The 14,062-nt window shown below is 42.0% G+C and overlaps 1 protein-coding gene across 2 annotated transcripts in view; it reads left to right on the plus strand.

The window, feature by feature from the left end:
- Positions 1–14,062, plus strand: part of atp8b1 (ATPase phospholipid transporting 8B1) — a 213,145-nt gene that overhangs the window by 113,760 nt on the left and 85,323 nt on the right. For both annotated transcript variants that reach the window (XM_072497355.1, XM_072497356.1), the window contains exons 2-5: positions 252–467; positions 8,619–8,710; positions 9,622–9,735; positions 12,154–12,252. In XM_072497355.1, the coding sequence (XP_072353456.1) occupies positions 266–467; positions 8,619–8,710; positions 9,622–9,735; positions 12,154–12,252 (507 nt within the window). In that variant the 5' untranslated portion in view covers positions 252–265. The remainder of the gene's footprint in view (positions 1–251; positions 468–8,618; positions 8,711–9,621; positions 9,736–12,153; positions 12,253–14,062) is intronic.

A 14,062-nucleotide genomic window follows, 5' to 3' on the forward strand; every position in this document is an offset into this window, starting at 1 on the left:
AAGCTGGGAATCGAACCTGGGACCCTGGAGCTGTGAAGCAATTGTGCTAACCATTATGCTACCATGCTGCTCTTAAGAAGGCAAAGGCAATATATTAACTAAAAAGTTGGAAACCGTGATGATCCTTTCTCTGAGGTCATTGACATCTCAGTGATGCTGTGAATGTTTCTTGAGGTTTTATTCTTTGTCGTTTCTTATTAGAAATTATTTTTAGTTCATCTGATTTTGACTTCAGTCTTCCTCTTTTTCAGGGACCACGGAGGTGATGAGTACTGACAGGGTCTCCAGCCTTGGTGGTGGTGGTGGTGGTGGTGATGATGACGATAATAGCAGAGGATTTGACGACGTGGTGCCATATAGTGATGATGAGACAGACAATGAATTGGATAGTTCAACTGAAAGATTGGAAGATACACCGCAAAGCACCATCAAACAAAAGACTGAGGAGGGATGGCAACCAAAAAGTGGTAAAGCCCAATTCTCATCAGATTTCAGACCATGAAATAAATTGATATGTTTCATACAAACAACAAATAAAGGAGACGAACAAGAAATAAGATTGTGTATATGTACCAGATGGATAAAGTAAACAAAGGATTGAAAGATAAAATTCATGCTTTAAGACTATGAAGCTGCACAAGTGTGAATGCTGGTAGCAGTCAAAAGAAAATGGCAACTTCAAGCTGTTTAGGCACTTGGAAAAGTAATGCTATGGGCAGCTGAGAAATGCAGTTAACCTTCTAATGATATGATGTGAGACCAGATAGCAAAAGAAGCACAATATCTGCATAAATTCATTATAGTCTCTTTGCTGGAGTGAAGGGCTTTCCAATGAATGAGATCTCCCTGACTGAAAGAGCTAGCAAACAATGAATCTTCAGAGAGATACATGTAGGTGTAGTTGCTCAAATGTCAAAAGGGATGAACATTCTTTTTGAGAAGCCAGTGAATACAGGAAAGTCCCCATCAGATTGGAAATGAGCCAACTGTGCTATTGATTATTCAGAAGAAAAGAACCAGAACAACAAAAGCCACACATTACAACCCCATTATTCTTGCATAGTGATCATCAGGAAGAAATAGAGAACAGCTTCATTAGAAATAATCTAGTAAATGGCAGCCAGCATGGAGTCTTGGAAGAGGGTTCTTGCTCATCCAGCTAGATCGACATTTTTGATCAGTAACATCTTAAGTTGACATGACAAATTGTAAAATTTACCATACCAAGCCTTCAAGAAGGGCTTCAATAGATTTCCAGAGGCAAGTTGTTAGGGTTAGGGTTAGAGTTTTTATATCCCAAATAAAACTGATTAGAGGAGATACTGTAGTGGCTATGGGTCTGAAAACTAGAACTATCTAGTTCATGGAGTAATAATTTTTGTTGTCACAAGTGGACTTACATTAACACTGCAATGATGTTACTGTGAAACGCCCCGAGTCGCTACATTTCGGCGCCTTTTTCGGGTACAGAGAGGGAGAATTCAGAATATCCAAATTACTTAACAGCACGTCTTTCTAGACTTGTTGGAAGACACCAGAGCACCCGGAGGAATCCCACACAGACACTGGGAGAACGTGCAGACTCCACACAGACAGTGACCCAAGCCGGGAATCAAATCAGGGACCCTGGCCCTGTGAAGCAACATTGCTAACCACTGTGCTTGTTTTAGAATATAATTTGTAATTTTAGGAATTCATGCTTAACTATAGAAAATGTGATAAATGCAATTAAAGCAGGTTGCATCTATTGCACTTAACCTCAAGGCAACATGACCTCGGCTTTAAATAGCTAGAAAGGTAGGGTGATTAAAATGCTGGACTTGGGAGATTACCAGATAACTTCAGGAAATGGCACCTCATAAGGTGACCATGTTTGTTTAATTAAATCAGAAGGGATAAGGGATAACTATAGTTCTTTGAGGAAGTAACAAGGAGGTTGGAGAAAGGAGAATCAGTGGACGTGATTTATTTAGATTTCCAGAAGGCCTTTGACAAGGTGCCACATAGGAGACTGTTAAATACGTTAAGAGCCCATGGCTTTAAGGGTAAGATCCTGGCATGGATAGAGGATTGGCTGACTGGCAGAAGGCAGAGAGTGGGGATAAAGGGGTCTTTTTCAGGATGGCGGCCGGTGACTAGTGGTGTGCCTCAGGGGTCGGTGCGGGGGACCACAACTTTTCACAATATATATTAATGATCTGGAGGAAGGAACTGAAGGCACATTTGCCAAGTTTGCAAATGATACAAAGATCTGTAGAGGGACAGGTAGTACTGAGGAAGCAAGGGGGCAACAGAAGGATTTGGGCAGGCTAGGAGAGTGGGCAAAGAAGTGGCAGATGGAATACAATGTGGAAAAGTGTGACGTTATGCACTTTGGAAGGAGAAATGGGGGCATAGACTATTTTCTAAATGAGAAGATGTGCAGGAAATCAGAAGCACAAAGGGACTTGGGAGTTTTTGTTCACGATTCTCTTAAGGTTAATGTGCAGGTTCAGTCGGCATTTCGGAAGGCAAATTCAATGTTAGCATTCATATCGAGAGGGCTGGAATACAAGGGATGTACTTCTGAGGCTATATAAGGCTCTGGTCCGACACTATTTGGAGTATTGTGAGCAGTTTTGGGCCCTGTATCTAAGGAAGGATGTGCTGGCCTTGGAAAGGGTCCAGAGGAGGTTCACATGAATGATCCCTGGAATGAAGAGCTTCTCGTATGAGGAACGGTTGAGGACTCAGACTAAAGGGACGATCCTTTAAAACCGAGATGAGGAGGAATTTCTTCAGCCAGACGGTGGTTAATCTGTGGAGCAGCAGAAGGCTGTGGAGGTCAAATCACTTAAGACAGAGATAGATAGGTTTTTGATCAATAAGGAGATCAGGGGTTCTGGGGCGATGGCAGGAGAATGGGGATGAGAAAAATATCAGCCATGATTGAATGGCGGAGCAGACTCGATGGGCCGAGTGGGCCAATTTTGCTCCTAGGTCTTATGGTCTAAAACAGCAGGTGCACTTATTTGGCTAAAGAGCTGGGAACGTGATGATACCAAGCTTGCAATGGGGCAGGCCACAGATGTTTTGTTTCATGAGGTGGAGCTAAATTAGTTTAAAAGCATTGAGTAAACCCTGAAAAGTTTTGAATCCCATTTACATCACCAGAACAAAAAAAAATTCTGTATGTTGGATAATTAGCTTAAAAATCCAGTTGAAGACAGCGCTGAGTATGTTATGTCATCAGAGAGATGGGAGGAGCGTATGAAGGTTCTCTAGTTTCTGATTATCTGTGTGTTTGCTGAGACAGTTTATAGTTGCAGTTTGGACCTTGTGTGGTTTGCAGCTAGCTCATTGAGAGAAGTTAGGCAATGTAAATTATAGTTAGATGGAACCACACATTAAACAGAGTAAAGAACTAATATAATTGAGTGCGGAATGTGGGGTGGTTTAATCTCCATGTGAATCTTGTGTGAGGTAATAGAAACTGGAAGATTGCCTAATTTGAAGCTAGTGGGAGCATTTACAGTGGGCCTTATTGTGTCTTATTGCAAAAGAATCCGCTGAATTTGCTTGCAAATATTAAAAAGTAACCAGAACAAGGGACAAACACATCCAGTGTCAAGAGAAGACGAATGGAAGTTTTACTGGAAATAATTGGCGCTGAGGCGATTTAAAGATAGTTTTGAGAAGACTGTGTTAGGAAGTCTTTAAGCTGATCCTTGCACAATTATTTTTCTATCATGAGCAATCTCCCTTAACATATTTTCTTTTCATGTCCTAAATGATCTGTTTGAGCTGCATGCAGAAAAGTACCTCAGTACACGTGACAATAAACAAACAATTCCAAAAAATAATTCTGTAGCTTTTTCCCATGACCCTACCATTTCTGATATTACTATCGCTCAGTTTTCTGATTAGACTGTCCTTTTACTAGTTTGTACCCATTTATTCTATATTTATGCTTTATAAACTTAAAACAGTGCAATGGCGTAACCCTTTCTGTTCAATTTATTATCTTGTACATATCTCATCCCTCATTCATCATTTGGCTCTTCATCATTGAAAAGAGTTTTTCCAGCCTTTCTTTAGAACCCAGATAACACGGACCTTTTCGCTGCCCCTTCTCTGCAGAGTTTCTGCAGTTTGGATATTTGTTGCATGCTTTGATGATTACACTATTCAGCGCTGGTCAATGTATGCCAAACACAAGTTTCAGAGTTTTTGACTTCATGACTTGTACTGTATTGATCTATTGCTTCACAGCGCTCAGTCCCAGGTTTGATTCCCGGCTTGGGCCACTAGTCCTAGATTCTCCCACAGGACGAAACATCCTCTCTACATCAACCATGTCACGAGCCCTCAAGATCTTGTATGTTTCAATCAAGTCACTCCTTACTCTTCCAAACCAGCAGATACAACCCTTGTCTGTCAAATCTTTGCTCATCAAATAACCTGCCCATTCCTAGTATTAGTTTAGTAAACCTTCCAAGTAGGCATTTTGGCCCCTCAAGCCTGCTCTGTCATTCAATAAGATCATGGTTGGCCTCCACTTCACGTGTACCTATCCCCAATAAGCTTTGACTCCCTTGGTCAAGAATTAGCCATAAAAATAATCATTGATCCTGCCTCCACCGCTCTGTGGAAGAAATTTTCAAGAGACTTTGAACCCTCCGAGCAACAAAAATTTCTTCTCATCTCCACTTTAAATGGGAGAATCCTTTTAAACTATTCCCTCATTCAACGTCCTTTCAGAATCCACCCTGTCATGCCCCTCAGAATCTTGTATGTAAGATCACCTCTCATTCTTCTGAGCTCCAATGGATACAGGTCCAGCCTGTCCAACCTTTCCTCATAAGATAGCCCTGGTATCAGCCAAGTAAACCTGACCTGAACTGATTCTAATGCAAATATATACTTAAATAAGGAGCTCAAAACTGTACACAGTACTCTTAAATGTGGTCTCAATAAAACCGGTGAACAGCTGTAGGAAAAGATCCCTATTTAAATAACATTTAATTTGCCTTCCTATTGCTGTGCCTGCATACTAACAACTTGTGATTCGCGAACCAGGACTCCCAGATCCCTCTGCACATTAAGGTTCTGCAATCTCTCTCCATTTAAATAATATGCTGCTTTACTGTTCTGCCTGCCATAGTGGATAATATCACATTTTTCCACATTATACTCCCATTATCTCAGCTTTTTCCACTGTCTTAACCTATCCATGTCCCTGTGCAGGCCCGTTATGTCACCACTACTTACATTCCTGGCTTTGTGTAATCAGCAAATTTAGTAACTACATGTTTGATCCTTTTGTTCAAATCATTGATGTAGATCATAAATATAATGATCTTTATTATTGTCACAAGTAGGGCTACATTAACACTGCAATGAAGTTACTGTGAAAAGCCCCAAGTCGTCACATTCCGGCACCTGTTCGGGTACACAGAGGGAGAATTCAGAATATCCAATTCACCTAACAGCACGTCTTTTGGGACTTGTGGGCGGAAACTGGAGCATCTGGAGGAAACCCTTGCAGACACTGGGAGGACGTGTAGACTCCGCACAGACAGTGGCCCAAGCCGGGAATCAAACCTGGGACTGAGCGCTGTGAAGCAATAGTGCTAACCACTGTGCTACCGTGCCGCCCTATTTGAGGTCCCAGTACTGATGTCGGTGGCACTCTACTCACCATATTTTGATACCCATAAAAAGATCAATTTATGCCTCCTCTGTTTTGTGTTTGCTAAATAATCCTCTATGCCCTAAGCCATTGGCTCTTATTTTGTCATAGTGTTACGATCCCAGCTGATAATATTGGACAAGTCAGATCCCAGAGTGAAACCTGGCTTGATGATCCCAATCTTGTCTTTTTAGAAACTGTGGAGACAAGTTACTGAACAAATTTATCGGAGTTTACTGAGGAACTTTTAACTTAACAAATAAAATTTTTTTAAGCAATAGGAAAAAATGACTATATTACACCAGTTGAAAATATTGAAAAGATCGCCATACAAATATTGAAAACATCTCAGTACAAACAGAAGAAAACGATCCAAACTCTTGTTCCTTTCATCCTAGCAATGCCCTTACAGGCACCAAAACACAACCAAGATTTACCACTAGTTTGGTTAAGCTGGCCCAGTTGCAAATAGTTTTCTTCTGGTGGATTTCTGCACAGTCGCCTTTCCCCCAGCGGGTATCTCCCCCTGAGACACCCAAAGCCACACTCTGAACTCACTATTCCTTCAATTGCAGAGGAAACACATGACTTCCCTGATCTCGATCCCCAGCAGTCTTGGGGAATTTCTTACTGGACAGCTTAGAACTTGCGTCACTCTCTGACATACATATTGAATTTATTTCCTGTGTTTGTGTGCCATTGGATCCTTGTTGCTAGGAGGATTCTCAGACTTCTGGCACCAAGCTCACAAACAAAACTAAATGTAATCAAAACCATGTTCCTTCTACCTTTCTTACTCCAAAGAAAATAATAAATTAAATTAAAGTTTACATTGTTTCTCTCAATAGTAGTAACATTTGTATCAATAGTAGTAACATTTGATGTATGCATCTGTGTCCGCAGCTTGATCTCCAGCTCTGACATTTACGGCAGATGTGATTGTCCTGGATCGCACCGGCATCCAGGAGCTCAGACGTTCTGCAGCCGCAACACCTCCTCTACCCTGCCATCTTTTTATTGTTTAATATATTTTTCTTAATTTATAATTAATTAACAGTGCTCTCAATGGCCTTTATTACCATAAGACATAGGAGCAGAATTAGGCTACTCGGCCCATCGAATCTGCTCCACCATTCAATCATGGCTGATAGTTTCTCATCCCCATTCTCCTGCCTACTCCCCATAACCCCTGATCCCCTTTATTAATCACTAATAACACATTACAATTATTAATAAATCACTTCGGTTTTGAAGATAAACGGGCAAAATAATCACCAACCAATCACTTATGTTTTCTTGTGATATCGCACTTTGGTTTATCTCAGAACACAGTTGTTCCTTTCTGGAGCCACTGACTGCACTGGAGTATGCAGCTCTTCTAGGCGCTGCTCTGGGTCCTCTCTTTGCCTGCTCTTGTCGATCAGTATCAAATCTTTTTGATGCTTCTGTGAAACGTCTTTTACAATGTTAAAGGAACTGTATAAATGCTGGTTATGTTTCACTGTTACCTGAACAATTAACATTGAGGGTCTCATTGATTGCAAAGTGGCATCCAGGTCAATACATGTGAATGGAATCACTGTGGAATATATGCAGGACTGCCCAGTAATGTAGATCATGGGAACAACTCAACACTCTTCGCTATTACTACTGCAACTATCACCAACAGTAACTTGTATTTGTACGGTGCCTCTTTAAAAATTGTAAATGATCTCAACACTTCACAGAAATGTAAATGAATAAAAATGGCAAAACATTAGCATGGGTGGCCAAACACATGCTTACAGAGGTTTAGTAAAGGAGCATCTTAAAGGTGGGGCAGTGTGGATGGCTTTGGGGAAGGAATTCTAGACAGAGTGGCTGAAGATTTGGCCCCCCCAATGGCAGAATGAAATAAGTTGAAAACCCATGGAGACCAATAATGTAAAAGAACCCAACTTCCCAAATGACCCCAATGGGAGAAACAGATGGACAAAATTTCACCACTTAAAACTGTAACAAACAAACCCAAAACCAGCGTAAATTAAATGTGATCTAACTAGCAAATGATAATCAATAAAAACCATAATTACACTTTTAAATAGTTAAATAGATGTCAACAAAGGTGAAACTCATGGATTCCTCGGCTTGCATGCTTACCACATATGTGACACCACATGCGGTCCATTCACAACTTGAAGAACTTTCTGCAGTAGATTTGCACTACATTGTAATATAGGATTTTGCTTTCATCATCGCCATAGCCTTCTGACAATACCTTTACTCCATCCAAGTTCCACCGATAGATGATCACCAATAACGCACACTTCTGCCAAATCTCCTTCATTCGGTTCACAACAACCTTGAGGGCATAGCTTCCCAGACACCTTCATCCAATATGGTATGGTCAGTTCCGGTAGAATAAAACACCCAAATCCTTCATGTATCTGGATTGCTCTGATTTTCAGAGCCCTTTTCCTGTTCTGACCTCTGGCATGAAACGCTGAACACCAAGAATTCCTGTCTCTGTTCTGACCACAGGCTGACATACGACACCTCGGTCCTTTCTATTCTTCCCAATTGGCTTCTGTTTCCATAGCAGCCCCAGCCAGGGGCTGATTTCTTAGACGTCTGATGCGATAGCCAGGAAATCCAATTAACCACCCTCTTCCAGAAACCTGGAGATCTTGGGTTTCTGTTTCAGATATGAGCGGTCTCGAGAAATACAAGCTTCTAAATTGCAGATTTCCTCAGGAGGCCAAAGTTGGGAAACCACACCATTTTGGAGAACTAGTACCCCAGAAAGATCTTGCCTATGCAAAACTGATCATTTTCTCCAAGAAGCAAACTGAGCAACAAACCCGTGTCTCTGAATAACCCAAGGGTTTTTTTTTAAACATCCGCCTTAACTCACTGTCTTTGTTTTCACTTTTTTTGAACATTTTTCAGACTCTACTTTCTATTTCAGAATACACATGGAAAGTCAAAGCAAATGACAGAAACTTTAACGATCAGTTCACTGTCACAAAGTATGGTTGCATTAAAACCAGCAAATACTCGGTGAGTAGACTCATCCTGGGTAGGTTTTTTGTTATTCATCTGCCAAACCATAACTTTGTACTGGGCTAATGGTAAGATTCTTGGTAGTGTGGATGAGCAGAGAGATCTCGGTGTCCATGTACATAGATCGCTGAAAGTTGCCACCCAGGTTGAGAGGGTTGTTAAGAAGGTGTGTTAGCCTTTATTGGTAGCGGGATTGAGTTTCGGAGCCATGAGGTCATGTTGCAGCTGTACAAAACTCTGGTGCGGCTGCATTTGGAGTTTTGCGTGCAATTCTGGTCGCCGCATTATGGGAAGGATGTGGAAGCATTGGAAAGGGTACAGAGGAGATTTACCAGAATGTTGCCTGGTATGGAGGGAAGATCTTATGAGGGAAGGCTGAGGGACTTGAGGTTGTTTTTGTCAGAGAGAAGGTTAAGAGGTGACATAATTGAGGCATACAAGATGATCAGAGGATTAGATGGGGTGGACAGTGAGAGCCTTTTTCCTCGGATGGTGATGTCTAGCATGAGGGGACATAGCTTTAAATTGAGGGGAGATAGATATAGGACAGATGTCAGAGGTAGGTTCTTTACTCGGAGAGTAGCAAGGGTGTGGAATGCCCTGCCTGCAACAGTAGTGGACTCGCCAACACTAAGGGCATTCAAATGGTCATTGGATAGACATATGGATGATCAGGGAATAGGGTAGATGGGCTTTAGAGTGGTTTCACAGGTTGGCGCAACATCGACGGCCGAAGGGCCTGTACTGCGCTGTTATGTTCTATGTTTGCAACACCTGAAAGCACAAAATTGTTCAAACATTTTATTGCTGTCATTATGCATTCTATCTACTGTCTGCAGACAGAATTCAATGTCTCGTTCTGCTGAAGCATTTTCTGATTTACAATAGTTGCCTAATTTTCTTTGCAGGGGAATGCAATCCGGACGTACAAATACAACCTTCTTACCTTTTTGCCACGTAACCTGATGGAACAATTTAAGAGGGCAGCTAACGCTTACTTTTTGATCCTTCTCATTCTTCAAGTAGGTGGTTAAAAAGTATATATTCGCTCAGCCTGATACAATTTAAGGTTGTTCACCGAGCTTACATGACAGTGGCCCGGATGAGCAGATTCTTTGGGGTGGAGGACAGGTGCGCAAAATGTGCGGGAGGACCGGCGAAACATGTCCACATGTTTTGGGCGTGTCCGAAGCTTAGGGGATTCTGGCAGGGGTTTGCGGACGTCATGTCCACGGTGTTAAAAACTAGGGTGGCGCTGAGTCCAGAGGTGGCGATTTTCGGAGTGTCAGAAGACCCGGGAATCCAGGAGGAGAAAGGGGCAGACGTTCTGGCCTTTGCTTCCCTGGTAGCCCGGAGATGGATACTATTAGCATGGAGGGACTCAAAGCCCACAAAGTCGGAGACCTGGCTATCGGACATGGCTAGCTTTCTCTGTTTGGAGAAAATCAAGTTCGCCTTGAGAGGGTCAGTGTTAGGATTCAACCGGAGGTGGCAACCGTTCGACGACGTCTTTGCGGAACATTAATCGTCAGCGGAGGGGGAGGGTTTCACAGTAACTTCATTGCAGTGTTACTGTCAGCCTACTTGTGACAATAAAGATTATTATTATCTCTCTGCTTCTTCCTCACACTATCCCCATATCCCTTTATGCCATTGGATATAGATCGAGAGTTTTATTAATGCCAATGACTGAGCTTCCTCCGCCTTCTGGGTTAGAGAATTCTAAATATTCTTGGTTAAAAAATATTCTACATGTTTCGGTCCTAAGTGGTTTCTGCTTATTTTGAAATTGTGTCCCCTGGTTCTAGACTCCCGAAACATATTGGCTGAATCATCCCTTTAAATATTTTGTTGCCTTCAATGAGATCACCTCTTATTCTTTGAAACTCTGGAGAATTCAGGTCCCGTTTCTCCAATCACTATTCATAGGACAGGCCTGCCTTCCCAGGAACATGTCTGGTGAACCTTCATTGCTCTCCCCCTCTGGCAATAATATCGTTCCTCCGGTAAGGAGACTAAAACTGCACACATTATTCCAGGTGCAGTCTACCAAGCTTCTATACAATTGAAGCAAGACTTTACTACTGTTAAACTCAATCCCTCTTGCGATAAAAGTGAACCTTCCTAACTGCCTGTTATGTGTTAGCCTTCAGTCATTTATTGATGAGAACACCCAGATGCTATGTAAATCTACACTTGCTAATCTCTTACCATTTAAGAAATACTTTGTGCATCTGTTCCTCTTACGTTAGTAGATAAACTCCCTTTTCTGTGCAATTTTTAAAATTATAAGCTAAGCTCTCATTGCATTTCATAGAACCATAGAATTTACAGTGCAGAAGGAGGCCATTTGGCCCATCAGGTCTGCACCGGCCCTTGGAAAGAGCATCCTACCCAAGCCCACACCTCCACCCTATCCCCGTAACCCCACCCAACCTTTGTCACTAAGGTCAATTTAGCATGGCCAATCCACCTAACCTGCACATCTTTGGACTGTGGGAGGAAACCGGAGAACCCGGAGGAAACCCACGCCCACACGGGGAGAACGTGCAGACTCCGCACAGACAGTGACCCAAGCCGGGAATTGAACCTGGGACCCAGAAGCTGTGAAGCAACTGTGCTAACCATTTTCGGTTTACTGAGATACTTTTTCATTCCACACTCCATTTTGCTTTATGGAAAGTAAATATTTATTGTAAATATGAGGCAAGTCCAATATAGTGGATGTTTGGAATTTCCACTATTTCAGAGATGGTCATGGTCAAATGTCATTATCCTGAAATAAAAATCCAGCAAGAGGGAAAGCCCAATGAATGATTCTGATTATTCATACTTTTTATTAGTGTCACAAGTGGGCTTACATTAACACTGCAATGGAGTCACCACACTCCGGCGTCTGTTCGGGTACACGGTGGGAGAAATCAGAATGTCCAATTCACCTAACAAGCACATCTTTTGGAGACTTGAGAGAGGAAACCGGAACACCCGGAGGAAGCCCACGCAGACACTGGGAGAACGTGCAGACACCGCACAGACACTAACCCAAGCCGGGAATCAAACATGAGACTCTGGAGCTATGAAGCAACTGTGCTAACCATTGTGCTACCGTCATTACTAATTCACAGGCAATGCACTGTCCTTTGTATTTTTTAAATATTTGGGGTTCCCCATATTTGCATCTTTATTCCTCCTTTGAACTTGCTGAAAAGTACACTTCCTTGAATTTGAGGGTTTTGAAGTTGGGGAAATCTGATTTGATTTGTTGAAAGGTTGCAGTGTTGCAGCAATGGAATATTTAGCGACCAGTTGAATGATGTGTGTGCCCATGTGATATAACAATAACAAGAGGTATCAAAAGTTGTTCTGAATCTTAAATTATTTTCTCATTTGATACCTTTGACAAGAAATTACTTTTTTTTCCCCCCTTATTTTCTCTTTAGGCCATTCCTCAGATCTCAACCTTGGCTTGGTACACTACATTCGTGCCTTTGGTGGTAGTGCTGGGAATAACAGCAATAAAGGATCTTGTTGACGATATTGTAAGCACTTATTTTGATTCTTTGTCTAATCGTGCATTCAAATAACGTTTGAACACGCTTATTGCGTGAACACAGCAAAACTATCTGAGCATGTCCTGAAAATAAGAGAGGCTATTTAACTTGAGGGGGAGTGAAATTTTTCAGATGAAAGATTCACAGAGAACTGGTGCCACCTGCCTGTCAAGACCTGTTACTAGATGACCTTCTGGCAGCAGTGCCTTTCCAGGCATTAATTAGATAATGCTGGGGCAGAACCTTCCCTGTATTTGGCAGGTTGAGATAATGGGCTGAAAAAGTGGTGTTGAAGGGCTCTCTGTCAAACATAAAAAATAGGAAAACAGCAGTCGTTCGAATCTCTCTTGTTAGAGATGGGTCATTGCTCTGCATTTGTGTGGCTTGAATGTTATTTGCCAACCTGAGACTGGATATTGCCCAGGTCTTGCTGCATTTGAACATGGATTTCTTCAATGCTTGAGGGGTCACAAATGGTGGTGAATGTTGTGCAGTCATCAACAAACATCCCCATTTCTGATCTTATGATGGAAGGAAGGTCAGTGGTGAAGATGGTTGTGCCTTGGCACTGCACTGAGAATCTCCTGCAGTGATGTCCTGTGATAATTGACCTCCAACAACCACAACCATCTTCCATTGGGCTAGGTATGACTGCAACCGGCGGAGGGATTTTCCCAATTCCCATTGACTCCAGTTTTACGAGGGATCCTCAATGTTAACTGCTGCCTTGATGTCAAGGGCAGTCACTTTCTCATCATCTCTAGAGTTAGCTCTTGCATCCATACTTGACCCAAGGCTGTAATGAGGTCAGGAGCTGAGTGGCACTGGCTAAACCAAACTGAGCATTTAGTGAGCAGGTTATTGCTAAGCAAGTGCTGCTTGATTGCACTCTTGATGACTCCTACAATGCATTTACAAGTTAGGGAACAGTAATATGTTCTTTAGCCAAGGCCAGTAATTCCCATCTTCTGCCCTTCTAATGTAAGACAAAACCGTGATCAACTCAATTTGACGCCAAGCAGTGCCTTACCAATTGTGTTGGCAAATTTATTGTGAGGTATTTGTATTGCATGGTACTTTAAAGATGTTTCATGAACAGAAAATGAATTTTGGATGAGGAAACACACCGTTGCAGAGGTATCAGGACCACCATTAAGTAACCAAAGTTATACTTTACAAAAGCAGGCAGCAGACATCTAGTTGAGGTGGCTCTTGCTTTCCACTGACTCTAGTGGCGACAGATGGCTTGCGACTTTTTCCCCTTTCTCTCCCTGTCTTCAGTTCTGCGCACTGAACCTGTTTTAGGTGTCCCTACTTATCCTCTGCAGCCAGGGGCCCTGCTGTGTTCTGTTGGAATTTTGACCTTGTGCGATTTCATTCATCAATGCCATTAACTTGTGAACAGGCTATCCTCAAAACATAAACAACCCACTGTTAACTTTTCCCTGGATAGCCCTTTGCCAGATTTAATAACCCTTTCACCGATTTAATTATAGCTCTAAGTCCATTGATCCATATATATTTTTTCCAAACCTATCATTTGGTCACAACTGGGAACAGAGATTGCATATCTGTCCTTCTTTACCTTTTGCTCTTCACAAAACCATGAATTCCTGTTAAGACTACAAGTCACACAGGCCTTAATTTTAGTGTGATTTTGATTTGACCCAAGTCACACAGGCAGTAAGTCCTAAGTATACATTTAGAATTAACCCTTAACGTAAAAAGAATTCATAGCACAAAGAATAAAAGGTACAGAAGTACAAATTTGCTACAGTAAAAAGGCAGAGTAAACTCT

This window comes from Scyliorhinus torazame, chromosome 3 (genome assembly GCF_047496885.1).
Source record: "Scyliorhinus torazame isolate Kashiwa2021f chromosome 3, sScyTor2.1, whole genome shotgun sequence".
In the NCBI taxonomy this organism is placed as follows: Eukaryota; Metazoa; Chordata; class Chondrichthyes; order Carcharhiniformes; family Scyliorhinidae; genus Scyliorhinus; species Scyliorhinus torazame.